Raw genomic sequence first — 20,431 nt, forward strand, 5'->3', positions numbered from 1 at the left:
CAGCTTCTTGAATAAATGGTGCTGGAAAAACTGGCTTTCTACATGTCCAAGATTGAAACTAGACCTGTATCTTTCACCAGGCACTAACCTAAAATCAAAACGGACTGAAGATCTAAATATTAAAACAGAAACACTTAATCCGCTGGAAGACAGAATAGGTTGAATTCTCAAAGACACTGGTAAGACTTTACGAAAAAACCCTCATCTCACAGGAATTATTACAAAGAATCAACAACTGGGATCTTATCTTACTAAAAAGCTTCTGTACAACAAGAGAAACCACCAACATAGTGAAGAGATAACCCACAGTGTGGGGAAAAAATTTTGGCAGCTATTCCTCAGACAAAAAAGAACTCAAAAAATCAAACCCCAGACCAATCCAAAAATAGGCATATGAAATAGACAGACATTTCTCAGATGAAGAAGTAAAAATGTCACAGAAATATACGAAAAAATGTTCAACATCACTGGTCATTAGAGAGACCCAAATTTAAAAAGGGCTGAGATTCCATCTCACACCAGAAAGAACAGCTGTTATGAAGAAATCAACCAATAACAAATACTGGAGGGGCTGTGGGGAAAAAGGAACCCTGCTCCACTCACTGTTGGTTGGAGTGCAGAGAGATGCAACCACCATGGAAATGAATGTGTAGATTCCTCAAAGAACTAAAACTAGAGGTTCTACTTGACTCAGCTATTCCCCTTCTTGGTATCTTTCTGAAAGAATTTAAAAGCATCAAACCACAGCAACATATGCAAACCCATGACTATAGTGGCAGAGTGTGTAATAGTTAAATCTTGGAAACAGCCCAAATGCCCATCAAGTGAAGAATGGATAAAGAAATGTGGGGTTTTTTTTTTTACTACAATGGAATACTACTCTGCCATAAGGAAGGATAAGTTTGAGACATTTCTAGCTAAATGGATGAAACTTGAGACCATATTCTTAAGTGAAATAAATTAAACACACATTTAAATACTGCATTATTTCTCAGGTGTGAGAAATTGAAAGTATAAATAAGGACCAAAATGTATAATAAATATTAGGAAATGGGAGGAAAATGTTGAACTGAGAAGGGGAACAAGGGAAAGGAAAGGAAGGAAGGAAAGAAAGGACAAGAAAAAGAGAATAGAAGAAAAAACAGAAACAAAGCTTTGTAAATAAGGAAAGGAAGAGAGGTTGAAGGAAAGGGGGAATGGGAAAAAAATAAGCAAGATATATCACATACAGTTATAAATTACATGTTATCATTGTGTATTTCTAAAAACATACCAATAAATGTTTTGTTTTCAAAAAGAAAAAAAAAAGTGAAAAACAACAACAAAACTTCACTACAGTGAAACTGGGGCCACTGAGGAGAAAAAAAAAAAACCTGGCAAGAAGCATGTAGAGTTTTCTACAATAAATTCTGGAATGGAGGTTCCAGAGAGACCTCTCTCACTTTAAATTCTGCTCTCAGATGGGAATGTCATGGCAAGGCTCTAGCATATAACTTTACGAGTTAGTCAATATGCATTTAAAATTCCTAGTCTACCCTAGTGAACGTAATCATGTACTGCAAACGTACCAATAAAAACTTTTTTAAATTAAAAAATAAATCCCTAGTCTATTCTACCACTATCTCTGGGCACAAAAACCTTAAATCAAAGTTAGAATAGTTTCTTACTTAGAAGTAATTTTTTCAAAGGAACAGTCATGTTCATTTAAGGAACATAACAGTTGTGAGTATGTTATGATTTATTATCACAACATTACTGTAGATTTTACAACACTGCCTGGCATGAGGTCCAGGCACAGGAAGATTACAGTCTGCAACATTAGCCTTTGCTTTAACTCTCAGGCTGGGTACATGGGGTGCAGAACAGTTCCCTTCATTCCAGCTGGCTTCTGGTGTCCTGGCTCAAAAGGCCATCTTGAGTCCTTATGCCAGTTATGACAATTCCCTCACTAAAAGCTACTTTGATTCTGCTGGGAGACTAACTCCTGTGTTTTCATAGCCCTTGACCAAAAAGACTCAAGGTCTCCTTACACAAATGGAGAGAGGCCCAGAGTCAGCGACCTTAAGGATAGCACCAGTTACACTGGCTGGGGAGGTATTGCTGTGTTGTGCTTACATCTCTATGATGTGTTTGGGGACTCTGCTTAGCTACAGACAGCACATTATTATGCAAATTTTAGCAAAGCCTAAATGTTGGAACAAGAATTTCATTGCTTTCCTGTATGGGGCTGTAGGCCCCCAGCAGTGGCTGCTGTGCTGTATCACAAAATGCACAACGAGAAGCAGGCAGAGAATTGTATTACATGTCTAATTCACCTACACAGGATTGATCCTTGTGCTCCAAATGCAGTACTGTATGGATAAATGGGCTATAGCTATGCTCTTCTTTTTGTCAGTAAGAACTTTGAAGTGGAAAAAATTCTTCAAAGCCATACTCAGCAGATGTGTGAAAACCTAGATAGAAAGAGGCATTTCAAAGCAAAGTCTCCACTGATGTATTAATGGTACCAGGAATATTATGTGGCCCGGCAGGAATCTATTACTACATAATGCAGCTCAGCTTTCAAATGAGCCAAGCGAGGTCACAGAGTTTGGTCAAGCCCAGCACAGACTTTGCCTGATAGCTGGCAATTATCCAGCATGTCTGGATGATAACTGAGACCTGCTTGTCCACTGGTGCTTCAGCACCACTGGGTAATCTATATGTTCACACACGCCTCTGAGGTTTTCAGAGAGGAACACAATCTCAGCAATGACTATTTCTCATTGGAGAACACAGATGCAGGAAGCAAGTGCCCCTTTCTCCCTCTTTGGAGCAATGACTCAAACAATAAATTTCCTGGGCAACCTGCGAGTCCTCATGAAAACTAGGTTCCTTCCATTTGAAGGTAAGAAGAAAGCAGGCCCCTATAACTTATACCAGAAACCTTTCTGAAAATTCAAACTTGGGATAAGGGCTTTGTTGCTATTCAAAGCAAAAGAATCAAAATATTTTTTTAAATAACCTAGTATGTTTCTGTACTATTTACTTAAAAAAAATGAACATGTTAAAGAATGTAACACAGGGGCTGGGGATTTGGCTCAGTGATTCTACCACATGCCTTACAAGTGCAAGGGCCCAAGTTCGATCCCAGGCACCAAAAAAAAAAAAAAAAAAAAAAAAAAAAAAAAAAAATCTAGTGAATTAACTATGATTCTAGAATTGGCAAATGACATTCAATAGTCCACTATGGTCATACAAAACTGAGAAGCAATACACCCTGGGACACGTTCTCCTTGATGTGCCCAGCAGGGATAGAAACACAGAAAACTTAAAATAAATTGTCAGCTGAGCAGAATGACGCATGCCTGAGTCCCAACACTCAGGAGGCTGAGGCAGAAGGATCAAGAGCTGAGGCCAGCCTAGCCTACAGAATGAGTTCAAGGCCAGCCTGAACTACAAAGCAAAACCTTGTCTCAAAACAAAAAAGGTCAATCTATCAGAAAATGCAAGACCACAGAGATAGCTACACCAGTCTCCTCAGGGCCAAATAGCAAAAAGAAGTACTCCAGAATCCCTGGAATGAACCAGTGGCATATGCCTATCATTCTCACCCTCAGGAGGCGGAGGCAGAGGATCAAGAGTTCAAGGCCAGCCTAAGCCAACCTAGTACACCCCTGTGCCCAAGTTTAAAACAAAACTCAGCACTTGGGAGGCTGAGGCAGAAGGGTCACCACTAGTTCAAGACCAGCCTAGACTACATAGGCCCTATCTTAAAAACAAAAGGGATGGAGCCAGGGATTTAGTTCAGTGGTTCTCCTGCCTACTTTGCAAGCTCAAGGACCCAAGTTTGATCCCCAGCACCAAAGGGGGGTGGTGGTGGAAGCACAGCCCAGTGGCAGAGCACTTGCCTAGCATGTACGAGGCCTGGAATAGTCCAAAAGCAGGTTCAACTTAGACACCACTCATCAGTGACCAGATTTTAAAAACATGAGTTTCTTAACTGTGAAAATCATGGACTTTTCAAAAGGAAGGAAAGTAACACGACTGGGCAGGAAGCTTGCGTGCATCTCTACTAGCTCATTTTCTTTCCCCTGACATCTTAACGGCCTAGCCCTGGAATGAGAACACCATGTTATACTCCTGTGAAGTTCTGCCAGCATCCTTTCTATCAGAGTAATAAAGGTTGCATTTAAAGAGCAACAGTAGGTGAGAGCTCAGAGCCCTGAAATAGTACCTTGACTACTTACAGGAGTTATGCCGACGACGGAAGCCTTTGGACTGACTCAAGGGCTCCATGTGCCTGTCCACATAGCTCTTGGAGCACTGCTGCTGCTGGGGAGAAACGGCAACATCCTGGCTCTTCACATCTGTCCTCTTAGGGATGTTCTGAGGGGCACTGCTAGAAGAAGTCAGCTTCTTGACCAACTTGCCTGTGCCATTCTGACTGATACCCACTTGGCACCCAACAGCAGAGGGACCTAATTCTGTCTGATGAGGATCTCCAAAATGGTGGTTGTCTCCAGGACCTGGTATCTCCAGTATTTTTAGTTCTGTGATATCACCTGCCCTGAAATACACAAAGAGTCCAGGTCTTAAAATTGTACTAATAAAAAAGATGAAATGAGGATTTGTAGAATTGCATTTCAGTGACTTAGGAGAGGCAAAATTTAAGGCAGGTGGTGGAGCATTTAAAGAGTGGACTTAGTCACTAACATTCAACTTACATAGTATGGTCTTAAAGAGACTACTGTTAATAACAAAGCTACATTATCACCTTAAGACTTCCAGAATCGATGATGGCTTTTTCATTCATTTATTTACCTATCACTCAACAGGAATGAGGAGAGTACATACTTTAGGGGAAAGGCCTCGTGCTAAGAACAGGATATACAGAGATAAAAATCAGTATGCGTCAATAAGAAACTCACAGTCTGGTTAGTGGAAAACACAACTACATAATCAATCAAGTCTTAAGGGCCACAAGAAATGTCAGCATAAGGTCCTAGAGAGTCTAAAAATAAAATACCTAACCTAGTTTGGTAGATGTAACACATCAGCTAAGTCTGAGGTGAGGATGAGGGGTACAAGAGCTGGCCAAGTAGAGGACAGCAGGAAGAAGGGCAATTACTGGCAGAGGTTCTGAGCCTAGAAAAACATGAAAATGTGAGGAAGGGGAAATGCTATGGCATTATGAAGGGAAGGATTCTTGTAAAGGGCCACCAGAAAGTGAGGGTCTGGAGGTAACCAGGGGGCAGACCCTGGGCATGATGGATTTTTCTTGTGTCAATAGGAAAGGTGGAGAAACTAGAAGCAGGGGGCACCATTCAGCAGACCCAGCAAGAAGCAGGAAGAGACAAACGAGGCCAATGACAACCCAAAGAGAGAAGGGAGGATATACCAAGGGACATCCTGAATACACAGGATATAGTGATTAACTGAAATGAGGACTAAGGAGAAAGAAGCTTATTATGACTCCTAAACTCCAAACTTGGGTAAAGTTACCAATAATGGGTAAACCTCTGGAAGAAGAAATCGGAAAACCTTGAATTTAAGATGTCTTGTAGCGTACCCAACTGGAAATTACCAGTAGAAAATAAAAGCATACAGAGGTCAGACAATAGGCCTAAATTGAAGATAAAAATGTAAGGTCACATTATGTATGAGAAAGTACACATGAAACTGAGCTAATTCAAGGGCTGGGGATTTAGCTCAGTGGTTCTGCCACCTGCCTCACAAGTACAAGGACCCAAGTTCGATACCCGGTACCAAAAGAAACTGAGCTAATTCAGAAAGATGATAAAGTTAGAAAAAATATAAGGAGAGGCTAGAGAATGAAGCCACAGAAGTGGACTGTTTTGGTTCGACAGGATCTGCAGGCACAAAGATAAGGGAATAACAGCCATACCTAGTGCAGAAGCAAGATGGGAGCCACACCTAATGCAAAAGCATGAGGGAGGCCAGGGAATGTTAGAATGCAGAAAGACAATACAAAGACTGAAGAAACAAGAGATGGAGGAAGTATCAAAGGAGGTAGAAAGAGACAGTATTTAAAGCACCCATGGACACAGGAATACATCTAAAGACTGCAGAGTAGGTCAGCAATAAGAAGGAGTACACCCACAGAAAGGTTACAGTGCATGTGCAGGGAAGGAACCACTCATAACCATCAAAGCAGCTCCTGCCTGACAGCCTTTCTTTATGTATGTTAGCATAGGAGGCTGTCTACTGAATGCAGTGACACACACCTGGAATCACAACTATTCTCAGGTAGGTGGACTGCTAGTTCAAGCCCAGCATGGGCAACACAGTGAGATGTTGTCTGAAAAATTAAAAAGGGGTAGGGAAATATCCTAGTGGAACAGCGCTCCTGAGTTCTATCCCCAGTACTACAAGAAAAAAAGTGAATTTGACATCAACTGACAGATACTAAGGTCTCAAACTAAGGACTTTAGCTATTGGCTACAGTGTGTTTCTAGGGATAAATTACAATATGTACAAATCTACAAAGACACATTTACACAGGTGAAAAAATAAGGACTTTCAATGTGTGAAAGTACAAATAAAACAGAACTGAGGAAGAAAATGAAAATTATAGGCGAAAGCTTATGCTAAACTTAAATCACAATGAGGTATAGTGGTACATGCCTGTCATCCTGGCAAGTTAACAAGATCTTATCTTTAAAATTTTTAAAATGGGGCAGGGGTATAGTTCAGTGGTAAAGCATCCTTGGGTTCAATCCTCAGTACAACATGAAAACAAACAGGTTTTACAAACCCTGAGTGATTAGCTGAAAGCTAATTACAACCCTGCTGCTCTGGTTTAAGATTGAAGACTGCAAAAATCTTACAATCAACAAGACTATACTCAAAAGCAGCCTCATCCCAGAGAATCAGACCCTGGTTCAAGCACCACTGAGGAGTCAGGACTCTCACCTGAAGGTGACTTCAGGCACAAGACACTTCACTCCATTGTGGAAAGGCCGGGTGAGGGAAATGGTCTGGCTGACCTGGTCCACCGCTGACACTCTTCCTTGGTAGACACCCAAGCTGTCTCCACAGTTGATGGACACAATACTGCCCAGCCAATCCGTAGCCATGTTTCAGACGTGGGACTACCGTCAAAAAGCAGAACCACACAGGGCACCTTGAAAAACAGACACATCTATAATTGAACTCAGAAAATGTCAGGTTCTGTACCATGTGTTGCTTAATAATACATACTCTGTCACAACCTTAACTGATGTAATAAAACATTAAAAAATCTTTCTCAAGGGCCGAGGATTTAGCTCAGTGGTGCCGCTGCCTGCCTGGCAAGCACAAGGTCCAGAGTTCAAACCCCAGTACCAAAAAAAAAAAAAAAAAAAAAAAAAAAAAAAAAAAAAACTTTCTTGTGAACACACATATTAATGAGCAATATTACTTAAAACAAAGATTCTGTAACTCTTTAACCTGAATGTAAGGTAACATCGACCAATCGGGCATGGCCACTACTTGGGAAGCTGAGGCAGGTGTATCACAAGTTCAATACGAGCCTATATGATTTAGCAAGATCCTGTCTCATAAAAAAAACAGTAATGGCCAGGCATGATGGCACATGCCTGTAATCCCAGCACTCGTGAGGCTGAGGCAGGAGTGAGTTCAAGACCAGCCTGGGCTACACAGTGAGTTCCAGGTCAGTCTCAACTACATAGTGAGATCCTGTTTCAAAAAAAAACAAAACAGAAGCTGGGTGTTGTGGCACATGCCTGTAATCCCAGCACTCTGGAGGCTGAGGCAGGAGGATCGCTGTGAGTTTGAGACCAGCCTGGGCTACATAGTGAGTTCCAGGGCAGTCTCAACTACATAGTGAGACCCTGTCTCAAACAAAACAAAAAACAAAACAAAACAAACAAAAACAGAAATGACTGAGAATGTAGCTCAATGCTTTCAAAGAGAATATGTAACCAATAAATAATGTTAATGATAAATTTTGGTTTTATTTTTGGTACTGGGGATTGAACTCAGGTCCTTGTGCTTATGAAGCAGGTGGCAGAACCACTGAGCTAAATCCCTGGCCCTAATAATGATAAATTTTGAACCAAAAAGTTAACTGAAAACATATAGAACATGATACCTAACAAATGCACAATACACATTCTTTTATAGTGCACAGAAAATGTTCACTAACATACAGTGGCCCTTAAACAAGAGTGAATAAATTTCAAATGACCAAAATCAGAGTATATTCTCTGTCCACAAGAGAATTAAATTTGAAATTGAAGCCTGGCACAGTGGTGGACACCTGTAATCCTAGCAACTCAGGAAGCTAGGGCAGGACTACAAGTTCAAGGCCAGCCTGTGTAACTTAATAAGCTCCTGTCCCAGAATTAAAAATGAGAAGGGGTAGGGGTATAGCTCATTGATAAAGTACTTGGGTTCCATCCCAAGTACCAAAAAAAAAGGTAACTAAGATATTTACAATTTCTACATATTTGAAACTTAAGCAAGAGATTTCTAAATAACTTATTAGTCAAGAAGAAATCAAAAGGGAGCAGGACATACTGGTGCATGCCTGCAATCACAGTACCCAGGAGGCTGAGGCAGGGGGATTACCATGAGTGAAAGGCCAGCTTAAGCTACATAATGATCTTGTCTCAAAAAACAAAACAAAAATGCTATAAATTCCTCATCAAAATACCAGCCAGTGGACTCCAACAATAAATAAAAAGAATTATACACCATGAGCAGATGAAGTTTATTCCAAGAATGCAATGTTGGCTCAATATTAGAAATCCAATCAATGTAATCTACCATATTAACAGGGCTAAAGTTAAAAAAAAAAGTCTATGATCCTAAGCAACTGATGCAAATAAGCATCTGACAAAATTCAATACCCACTCAGGATTTAAAAACAAAAAACTCAGTCAGACACCTGCCTGTAATCCCAGTCCTTTGGGAGCTGAGGCAGAAGGATCACAAGTCCAAGTTCCACCTGGGCAATTTAACCAGACACTGTCTGAAGATTAAAAAAAAAAAAAAAAAAAAAAAAAGGGACGGGGGATGTAGCTTAGGGTAAGGTGCCTCTGGTTTGGTCCTCAGTACTACACACACACAAACACACAAAAACAGCATCTCAGAAAAATGAAAATTGAGGGGATTTTCCTCAATTTGATAAACAGTATATATGGGCTGGGGATTAGCTCAGTGGCATCATGCCTGCCTGGCAATCGCAAGGTTCTGAATTTGATCCCAGGTACAGCAAGAAAAATAAAGTATATAAATAAACCCTACAGTTACTATTATATTTAATGGTAAAAGACTGAATGCTTTCTCTTTATGATCAGAAACAGGCCAAGGATGTCCACTAATCACTTTTATTCAACACAGCACTGGATGTTCTTGCAATAAGGCAAGAAAAAGAAATAAAGGGCATATTGATTGGAAAGGAAAAAACAAAACTGTATTTGCAGAAGATGTGATTAGCAATGAACACATAGACACTGAAATTTAAAAATACAGTACTATTTATTGGCTGGGGATTTACCTCAGTGATCTGCTGCCTACCTCACAAGCACAAGGACCCAAGTTCAATCCCCAGTACCAAAAAAAAAAAAAAAAACTATTTATAATTGCTTTTAAAAGGAAATGCTAAAAGTAAATCTAACAAACCATGTACAGGATTCTTAGATGAAAACTGTAACACTGACCCAAAAAAATCAGTGTTGTATGGCTAGGTATATCATGTTCATGGACTGAAAGATTCAATGTAGCAACTAATCATTTTCCTCAAATTGGTATAGAAAATCAATGCAATCCCTATCAAAATCCTAGCACAATTTGTTGTAGGTATAGACAAGATCATTCTAAAATTCATACACCTGACTCTGGATTCGTATCTACAGTAACCAAACATGTGGTAATAGGGGAGGAACAGACATATAAATCAATGAAATACAATAGAACCCAGAAATACATAAATATGCTCAAGTGATTTTTTTATGAAGTACAAAACACAATGTAATACAAACAGTAGAGGCTTTACAACAAAGTATTGGAACAAATGGAAGTCAGCAAAAAACAACAACAAACCTCAACCTAAGTCTTATACCTCATACAAAAACTTATTCAAACTGGACTTCATGAAAAACATCATTATACCATTATGTACTTTTCAAAAAGGCAAAAATACTGACAACATCAAGTGCTATCAAGAATGTGAAAAAACCGAATTACTCATAAGTTGCTGGAAGAGGAATAAAGTGGTGAAAACAGGCTGGAAAACAAATTGGCAGTTTATTAAAAAACCTAAACATGCATCTACTATATGACCCAGAAACTGTACTCCTGGCTATTTAATTCAAAGAAAGGAAGATAAGCTCACACAAAAACCTGGGCACAAATTATATCAGGCTTACTCATAATAACCACAAATGCAAACAACCCAGATGACCTTTAACAAGTAAACAGTTACAAACTGGTATATCCCTACTAGGAGAGAGAAAAGTAAAAAGCCAATCTCCAAAGGACACATTCTATACCATTACATTTGGTTAACATTCTTGAAATGACAGTTATGGAAACAGAGAGCAGCTCCATGGTTCCAGCAGCTAAGGAAGTCTTGAGTTGAGAGGGAAACAAGCATTACTTTAAAAGTCTAAAAGGCCAAGCATGGTGGCAAACCCCTGTAATCCCAGCACTCAGGAGGCTAAAACAGGAGGACCACAAGTTCGAGACCAGCCTGGGCTACATAGTGAGTCTAAGGCCAGCTTGAGCTATATAGTGAAACCCAAAAGAAAAAAAATGGAAGGGATCTCTGTGGTGATGAAAATGTGGTGCATCTTGACTATAGCAATGTCGATATCCTTGTGATGATACTGTACTCTAGTTTCACAAGACATTACCAATGGGGGAAACCACACAGCATATATGCAATCCCTTTGCACTGAAAACCTACAACTATCTCAAAACATTTTAATTAAAGACTCTAACACATATTAACAAAATAACAGGAAATCATGTAAAATTGTATCAGTAAATGCAAGAAGGCAATTTTAAAAATTCAATACTCATTCATGATACTGCAAAAGTGAGAGCAGGCCAGGAGTTAGCTCATTGGCACCACGCCTGCCTCATAAGCACAAGGTCCTGAGTTCAATCCCTAGTATAAAAAAAAAAAAAGTGAGAGAGGCTCAGCATCTACAAAACAATTACAGCTACCATCATACTTGATGATGAAATAATTTCTCCCCAAAAAACTGGGGATAAGGGTATCCATTCTTATCACTTCTACTTCTATTAAACTTACAATGGAGGTCTTACCCAATGCAATAAAAGAAAAATAAAAAGCGTAAATATTAGAAAAGTAAAACTATTCTCTGTAACATGATTGTGTAGAAAATCCTAAAGAATGTGTGTACATGCACACACACGTGCACACACACACTAGACTAAATGAATTAGCAAGATCACAGGCTAAATGACTACTGTAGAAAAACTAACTGTATTCTACATTGTAACAATAATTGAAAATAAAATTTTTATTTATAATAGTATTTAAAACATTAAATCTTAGAATTAAACCTAATAAAAATTTGTAAAAACTCTACAACAAAAACTGTCAAAAGATTGCTAAAAAAAAAATATTAAAGATCTAAACAAAAAGATTAATGGATTGCTGGATCAAATACTGTGATGGTTTGGGTCTAGACGTCCCCTCAAAGTCTCATAGGTGGGGCTTTTTCAGAGGAGGTTGGATTTAGAGTAAGTGATGCTGGGACTAAGGGTGTGTGATTAGTAAATCACTCCACTGATTGGTTTGGCACTACCCTAATCCCAGTAGCCTGGATACAATATAAGGGACAGAACGAGATTTATCCTCCCCCTTGTTGCTTTTGCTGTCTCTATCTGCAAGGAACTGTTTCTCCATGCCACCCTGCCTTGGAGCCAGGCAATTATGGATTGAAACCTCTACAAACTGTGAGCTAAATAAATCTTTCCACCTTTAGCTCTATATCCCAGGTATTTTGTCTGAGCAACAAGAAAAGTAAAGACAAATACCTATCAAAATGCCAAATGAGGGCCAGGGATTTAGCTCAGGGGCACTGCGCCTGCATCACAAGTGCAAGGTCCTAAGTTCGATCCCTGGTACTGAAAAAAAGGCAGGAAAAAAAGCCCCCGAGGGGCTGGGTTGTATGTAGTTTGCTGGAAGAGTACATACTTATCATATGAGAGACCATGGGATCAATTCCCAGCACAACTTCCAAAATATCCCAGCTGACATTTTTGAAGAAATTGAAAAATTGATTCTAAAATACATACAGCACAATTATTTTGTTTGTTTATACTGTCACCCCACAATAAGGCAAAGAAATTTGTCTGTCTTCAGCCAACAAGAGTGTCTACAATGGAAGAATTCAACAAACATTTACTAAATGAATGAGGTATAATGTGACAGAAGTTAATCACTCAAAATCTAGAGTACAGTAAGTCCCTGATTTATGACTTATAAACAAGTTTTGTTCCGTGAAAATATTCCTGAAAATATTCGTAAGTCAGGTTTGCTTATAATCTGACAAAATGAGTTTTAAACTATACCTGTGAAAGTTCACAACTCTAATGTTCGTACGTCAAGGACTGTGTCTAAAAACATATAAATGCCTTAACTTTTTTTTTTTTTTTGTACTGGGGATTGAACTCGGGTCCTTGAGCTTGCAAGGCAGGCCACCAAACCGCTGGGCTAAATTCCTGGCCCTACTCTTCTTGAAAATGGTTCCACAAATATCCTTAAGGCATACTCTGCAAAATCCTGTGTAAGGTATGAAATCTAACATTCTCCTACTCACAGAAGGAAGTCAGGAAATAACTTGCACATGAATATAAACATACACGTTAAGCATAAAGTGAAATGTTCAGTGTTTTTCATGAAAAAAAATTAAAAAAGCATGTCAAGCTGTTTCAGATATTAATTTATGTGAACATCTACATAGTCTAAAAGGCGGAAAAGGGAGCAAAAATAACACAGAATGGATAAAAAAAAATTCCTATAGTAAAAATCCTATAAAAAACACAGAGCTCAAACCGGGCGCCTATAATTCCAGCACTCAGGAGGCTGAGGCAGGAGAATCGCTGTGAGTTTGAGACCAACCTGGGCTACATAATGAGTTCCAGGTCAGTCTCAACTACATAGTGAGATCCTGTCTCAACCCCCACCAAAAAAAATAAAAACAGAGCTCAAAAGAGCCTGCTCTATGGATTGATCGAACTAGTTCTGTAGTGACCTAAGCAAATATCAACAAACTATGCAAACAAAAAAATGTACTAGCAGGCTCATTCACAGGATTTTTCCTCTGTCTATATTATGGGAAATTGCTGAATTGCAGCAATTAACAAAATACTTTTAAGAACTTAAGAGATCAGATGAATTTACCATGCTATACAATTTCCATGTGAAGATGACAGAAAGGCACAAGATAAACATGTTAGGCTTAGTTTCTCTTCCTGAATAGCCTCTGCCTAATTTATGTTACAAAGGCACAAATTTCTTTCCCTATCATTTATACTCCATCATACTCTAATGCTTATTTTAGATGAAGAACAAAAAGCTGTATTAAGAATAAAAATGATCAGGCCAAGGATTTACCTCAGTGATGCCTCCGCCTGCCTCCCTCACAAGCACAAAGTCCTGAGTTCAATCCCGAGTACCAAGAAACAAAACAAAAACAAAGAATAAAAATGATCCAGAAGCCAAGTGTGGTGGTATACGCCTGTAACCTTAGCACTTGGGAGGCAGAAGCAGGAGGATGGTCATGAGTTTGAGGCCAGCCTGGGCTATATAGTAAATTCAATGTTAGCCTGCACTACAAAGCAAGATCTCGTCTCAAAAAAAACAAAACAAAATAGCTGGGGATTTAGCCTAGTGGTGCTGCTGCCTGCCTCACAAGCACGAGGTCCCAAGTTTGATCCCCAGTACCAATAAATAAATAAATAAATAAATAAATAACAAAGACTGAAAATTAACCAGATAGAAAAAGGCTTTTACTTCTCCACTCAACATATCTCTAAAACCTTGTTGTACATTCAAGTTTATACTATGCAAATAATAACTGAATCAAAATCAATTTTTTTGTTTTGAGACAAGGTCTCACCGTGTAGCTCAGGCTGGCCTTAAGCTAACTATGTAGCCCAGGTTGGCCTTGAACTCACAGTGATCCACCTACCTCAGCCTCCTGAGTGCTGGGATTACAAGCATGTGACACCATCACCAGCTCAAAATCAAAATTTAACACTTTGAAAATACAGGTATTAGCTAACTACTGTAGATTTTTCTATTTACCTGTAGATTAATAGAAAAATTTTAAAAGTAATCACTGGGGGCCAGGGATGTAGCTCAGTGGTGCCATGCCTGCCCGGCAAGCACAAAGTCCAGAGATCAATCCCTAGTACTGAGAAAAAAAAAAAAAGTATCCATTTTATGTTTAACACACTGACCTCCCTTTTTATTGGAAATGTCTCTCTGTAAAACACTTTAATGCTGAGCCTGGCATGGTGGTTCACACCTGTAATCCCAGTACTCGAGTGGTTGAGGCAGGATCACAAAGCAGTTTGAGGCCAGCCTGGACTACATAGTGAGTTCAAGGCCAGCCTGGATTAAATGGTGAGACCCTGTCTCAAAAAACAAAAATAAAAAAACACACACATTAATACTTTATTCAAAACTCATCAAATAAATTTATTCTACAAAGAAAATTTCTACTTTTACACAAAACGGGACCTCAAGTGCCATTAACTGAGCCAACACAAATACACCATGAGAGCTTTCTCCTTTTTTATCAAGTTGTAACATATAAAGTCTACATATTTCAGGTGTACAGGCCCATGACTCTTTACCAGTTAATTCATCCATATAATGTGTACCCCAATCAAGATAGAGAATATTTCCAACACTCTAGAAAGCTCCATTGTTTTCCCCAAAAGATATCCATTATTTTGACATTTATCATGAAAGATCAGTTTAGCCTACTTTTTAACATTATAAAAATTGAATCACAAAGATCCTTTCTTACAAGTATTTGGCTTCCCTCATCAATTATACATCTGTACAACTCATCTCTGTGACTGCAGGTATCAAACATTAATTCTCTGCCATGTCTATGCTGGTATTCTACATTAAGTATGTCTCAATGAATTTTCCATTCTATTGATAACACAGCTGGGTTATTTCCAGTTCTAAGTTATTAACATTTTTATATATGTTTTTGTAGTGGACAAATGCACCTACTTCTGCTGTGAACATAACACAGGAAGTCACAGACTAAGAATATTTGGCTTTATTAAAAGCTATCAGCTGGGCATGGTGGCGCACGCCTGTAATCAGGAGGACTGCTGTGAGCTCGAGACCAGACTGGGCTACATAGTGAGTTCCAGGTCAGTCTCAAGTATATAGTGAGACCATGTCTTTAAAAACAAAAACAAAAAAAAAGCTATCAGGTGGCCCTGGCAAGCCCTAGGCCCTGAATTCAATTCCCAGAACTAACTACCTAAATAGCTACCAGGTGGTCTGGGGATGTAACTCAGCAGTGCATAATTTGCACAAAGTACTGAGTTCAATTCTCAGTACTGAGGAAAAAAAATCTTTAAAAAAAAATACCAGTTTGTTTTTCTTTTGATGAAGCTGAAAATGTAGAAAGAGTAAGTAAACTTTCCATTGTCATGTGTGTGTAGGGGTACACTGAGTCTTGAAATGCATCTGTTCATTACACGTCAAAAAAGTTGGACACTTCTCTTGTTCCACTGCCCTACCCTGAAAAGGAGACTCTACCAAAAAAAAATTTCTTAGTAATAGAAAAATCTGTTCTTTGCAACCGTTTTTACTTTACACAGAGAAACCAACTATAGGAACTTTGTGCCCAATACATCTTATTTAGTATTCATTATAAATTTTTTTAAAAAAATAGGAGACATCTGAATTGCAATACAAAACTTCAAGATTGGTCATTTATATTTCGTAGGAAGTAAGACCTAAAGTTAGTTTAGTCTGTGGCTACTGAAAAGAAGAAAAAACAGTGAGTCCTAGTTCCTCACCTGTAACCACAGGAGAAGCCTATCAAGACCAAAACACCTTAACTAATCAACAAGTCAATTACTAATATAATCTACAGCATACAAAAGGTGCCAATAATACTCTAAGAATCACAGATTTTCACGTAGGGCAAGAAAGAATCAAGTGGAAGTTCCTGGGACTCAGCAAAGGCTGCTCCCTCGCAGTACCAACTTCTTTGCCACTGTCTCCTCCCCCACCCCAGTGTACCTTGGTCCTCAAGTTCTCAGTCACGGATGTGGCACTCGAGCTCTTCCCTACCATCCACCTCACTGTTCAAAGGATAGTGAGGCACGGCAGGAATGGAAGAGCCGCAGCAGCCACTAACGAAGGCTGGACTGTGTCCAGGTTACTAACACCACACACAATCACCCTAGGTAGTTGGAACCCCTCTGTCCATGGCCTCCCACCTCAAAACCCTGGGGCCACCCGAGAGAACCCGGCCCCCTGCGCAGCCAACGCGACCCCGGCTAGTGCTCTCCTCTAACGAGGTCTACAAGGCCTGAACCCCCGCAGCCTAAAGGCAAACCCGATTGGCAACTCCAAAAGCTCCCTCCCGCGAACACCCACACTTCAACCGCCCACCCCCCCCACGTCCCACCTCCGCGCAGTCCAGCCTGGGCCTCCTCCGCACACTCCACAGAACCGCCCAGCCACGCGAAAACACCCAGCTAGGCGATACTCCACTACTACTCCCCCCAGCACAGACGTCACGCCGGAAGAACTCCTGGCGTCTGCACGCCGCGTCTTGATGTCACTTCCGGTGCGACTCGTAGGAGAAGAGTACGGGAGGTGAGGGTTTGGGCCCCAAGAAGTTTGCGAAGAAGCTGGGGGATGTGGTTACAGCGGGCCCTGCGGATTTCCAGAAATGCGCATGGGTTGCAATCTGCAGACTGCAACCTCCACTACCTGGCCTTCACTCCTAAGGCGCATTCCCCTTGCTGGCTCATTGAAAAGCTCTCCTTCGCATTCTGTCCCAGTTTTAGGTCGGTAGACACTAGCGGAACAGAGACAAATAGGGTCAGATGAGATCCAAAATAGCATTCATTGCCGGCTGAGTAAAGGAACAAAGATATCATATATTAACATTTACAATCATTTGTTACATCTGAAATCTAAAGCGATTCCACAGAGCACAATGACATTTTAAACATATACATTGAATATTATTGTAAAGTAGATATAGAAAGAGTTATACATTCAAGGGAGGAGGGCATTATCACGAAGTGAACTCATGGAATATGCGTTTGGACAAATTTTTATGCATCCAAGAGATACTTTTAGGGTCTGGGGAGTTGGGACAGTTATGACACTTAACATCTTATATAGAAGCTACTTAGGAATTGCAAAATTCATCAGGTATGAATCTTGCAAAAGACAAATTGTGGATTTAAACCAGGTCCCAACCCAAGGCAGGAGGATCTTTAAAGAACATCTCTCCTGTTATCATTGGGCTGCAGGTTATGACATCCAGGAATGTCATAGGCCTTGTTTTGGAAATAGACGGCCATTTATCAGGACTGTATAAATACATACTATTTATCCTTTTAAAGTTTACAGCTCTTCCCATCTTGCAAGATGGCAGGCAAAAATGCTGAGAAGCCAGATACTAAAGAGGAGAAACCCAAAACCAAGAAGGCAAGTTAAAAAGGTAATGTGAAGGCTAAGAAGTCCAAGAAGGGGCACCCTCACTGAACCCAGAACCCTGTCCTCGTCAGAGGACTTGGTAGATGCTCCTGATCTGCTATGTATTCCAGAAAGGCTCTGTACAAGAGGAAGAACGAAGCTGCTAAATCCAAGGTTGAGAAGAAAAAGAAGGTTCTTGCTACTGTCACAAAACCAGTTGGCGGTGACAAGAATGGAGGTACCTGGGGGGTTAAGCTTTGCAAAATGCCTAGACACTACCCTACAACAAAAGCTGTTGAGCCACAGCAAAAAGCCCTCCAGTCAGCACATGAGAAAACTGAGCTAGTGTCACTCCTGGGACCATCTGCAGCATCCTCAGTAGGTGCCAAAGAGGCAAGAGAGTGGTTTTCCCGAAGCACATGGCCAGTGGCTTGCTACTGGTGACTGGGCCTCTTAACCTTAATCACGTTCCTCTACATAGAACAAATCAGGAATCTGTCATTATCACCTCCACGAGAATTGATATGAGCCACGTGAAAATCCCTGGAAATCTCACCAGTGCTTACTTCATGAAGCAGCTGTGGAAGCCCAGACACCAGGAGAGTGAGATTTTTGACATGAAGAAAGAGAGACACTAGAGCAGCTCAAGGTTGATGAGAAAGTGATCAACAGATTGTAGATTTTACCAAAAATCAAACTATTACATGGAGCTACATGTAATCCATTTTTGCTCTGACAAATGAAATGTACCCTCACAAATTGGTGTTCTAAATTTCTTACTCAGATCCTAATTCAATGATTGATACATTTTTTAAAGTGTACAATTCAGTGATTTTTATTATATTCACAAAGTTGTGCCATCATCACCACTAGTTCCAGAGCATTTTCATCTCTCTGTCATAAAGAATAATGGCATAAGTACTACTACTCTCCTATAAAGATAAATATGAGTCATTCATAGAATGATTGTACTTGAGACCATAGTGTTAAATGAAATAAATCAGATACACAAGCTTAAATATCACACAGTTTCTCTTAAATGAGTACTAAAAATATAAAAAAGTACACAATGATAGGTAATAGGAAATAGGGAGATAGATCTGTCTCAGAGGGGAAGAGGATCAAGAGACAGAGTGGGCCAGCCAGGTGTGGTGCCGCACATCTGTAATTCAAGCACTCGGGAGGCTGAGGCAGAAGGATTGCCACAATTTCGAGGCCAGCCTGGGCTACATAGTGAGCTCAAAGATAGCATGAACTTCAAAAAGACCCAGTCTCAAAAAAAAAAAGAAAATGGAGTGAGGAGGGAGAAGGGAAAGGGATTCAGATGTGTTAAGTTGCATGCACTAATTCCCCACAAGGAATGTAATATGCTGCAAATATACCAATAAATAATAAATATATATATATATATTTTTTAAAGCCCTGGACCATTAGTAGTAACTCTCCTTCATTCCATCTCCAGTAACTCAAAACCATGACTCTGCCTTCAGTCTCCATGGATTCAACTACTCCAGGCATTTCCTATAATGAGATTGTGTAATATGTGGCCTACATGTGTAATTCATGTTTTCTAGTGCTCAGAATAATGTTTTCCAGATTCATCCATGTGGTAGCAGCATCTATGCTGTGTTTCTTTCTATGACTGATTAGTATTTCATTGTATAGATGTAACACCTTTGTTTATCCATTTATCACATGGTTTGGGTTATTTAACTTGAGTTATGTAATCCTTTTTTGATATTATAACACACTGTTAGGAACATTCAGGGACAAGTTTTTGTGTGGCCATCTGTTTTTGTTTCTCTTGGGTTTATATCTAGGAGAGAAATTGCTAGGCCATATGGTAACTCTATGCTTCATCGTTTGCAGATCTGCAGAATTTTTCCAAAGCAACTCTGTATATCATCTTACATTTCCACAACAATCAAAGAGTGTTCTTTTTTAGGGGCACTAAAATATAGCACACTTCTCTAAAGACTCTCAGAAGCCTCCAAATGATGTAAGTACAGAGTATTCAGGAGAGACCTTTACAGGAGGGGTAACGGCTTCCCTCTCCATGTGTACTCTGCCAGCTATGGTTCCCACATGGGAATAGTACAACTAGAAAAGGTTCAAAGCTTGCCTCTGACCTGCCATTGCCACATGGGATGGTCCAATAACTAATCCCACAACTGAAGAAGAGAAGATTCTGGTTCAAAATTTTGGCAATGATAAAAACCTGGATATAATGGATTCATGCCTTGCGACCTAATTTTGTCACATACAATACCATTTCTGCTCCACGAGCCCAACAAACTAGTCTAAATTCATTAACCAGAGTGGTCATGGATAATCATATTTCCTCTTAGCCAGTCAAGGGAGAATTTGTGCTATTGCAGACCCTACTAACCGCACATATACAAATACTACAGGGCAAATAGAAAGGTCACCTGGCTCTCTAAAGCAAATCAGTTCGATTCTGGGACATTGCCTGGATTTCGTAATCTAGGCCAGTGATGGTGAACCTATGGCATTCATGCCGCAGCAGACTGTTTATATCACTGAAAGTTCTGTTATTGTCCTTTTCTTTTAATGTAGAGTTGTTTTTTCCAAACCAAAACCTCAGTATTCAGGTTTAACTGCAGCGTTGGCACTTTGCAATAAATAAGTGGGTTCTGGATTGCAGTTTGGGCACTTGGTCTCTAGAAGATTTGCCATCACTGATCTAGGCTTGTTGGCTTCTAGATCTACAAGGACCAAGAGTTTTTT

General features: G+C 39.9%; 1 protein-coding gene and 2 pseudogenes across 3 annotated transcripts in view; 2 read left to right on the forward strand and 1 right to left on the reverse strand.

Moving 5' to 3' along the window:
- Edc3 (enhancer of mRNA decapping 3) overlaps positions 1-16,752 on the reverse strand; it is a 47,201-nt gene extending 30,449 nt beyond the window's left edge. The window contains exons 1-3 of one of the 3 annotated variants that reach the window (XM_010626661.3): positions 16,659-16,751; positions 6,916-7,126; positions 4,230-4,549 (exon numbers count right to left, since the gene is read on the reverse strand). In XM_010626661.3, the coding sequence (XP_010624963.1) occupies positions 4,230-4,549; positions 6,916-7,079 (484 nt within the window). In that variant the 5' untranslated portion in view covers positions 7,080-7,126; positions 16,659-16,751. Of the gene's footprint in view, positions 1-4,229; positions 4,550-6,915; positions 7,127-14,448; positions 14,536-16,658 lie in introns of those variants that run through there. The other 2 variants (XM_010626666.3, XM_010626670.3) reach the window with 2 other exon arrangements.
- Positions 1,552-2,642, forward strand: LOC104864658 (annotated as a pseudogene).
- Positions 16,753-16,770: 18 nt separating the features above from the next.
- Positions 16,771-18,719, forward strand: LOC104863941 (annotated as a pseudogene).
- The last annotated feature ends 1,712 nt before the right edge of the window (positions 18,720-20,431 follow it).

This window comes from Fukomys damarensis, unplaced genomic scaffold (assembly GCF_012274545.1).
Source record: "Fukomys damarensis isolate Sample0158 unplaced genomic scaffold, DMR_v1.0_HiC HiC_scaffold_25, whole genome shotgun sequence".
Classification (NCBI taxonomy): Eukaryota; Metazoa; Chordata; class Mammalia; order Rodentia; family Bathyergidae; genus Fukomys; species Fukomys damarensis.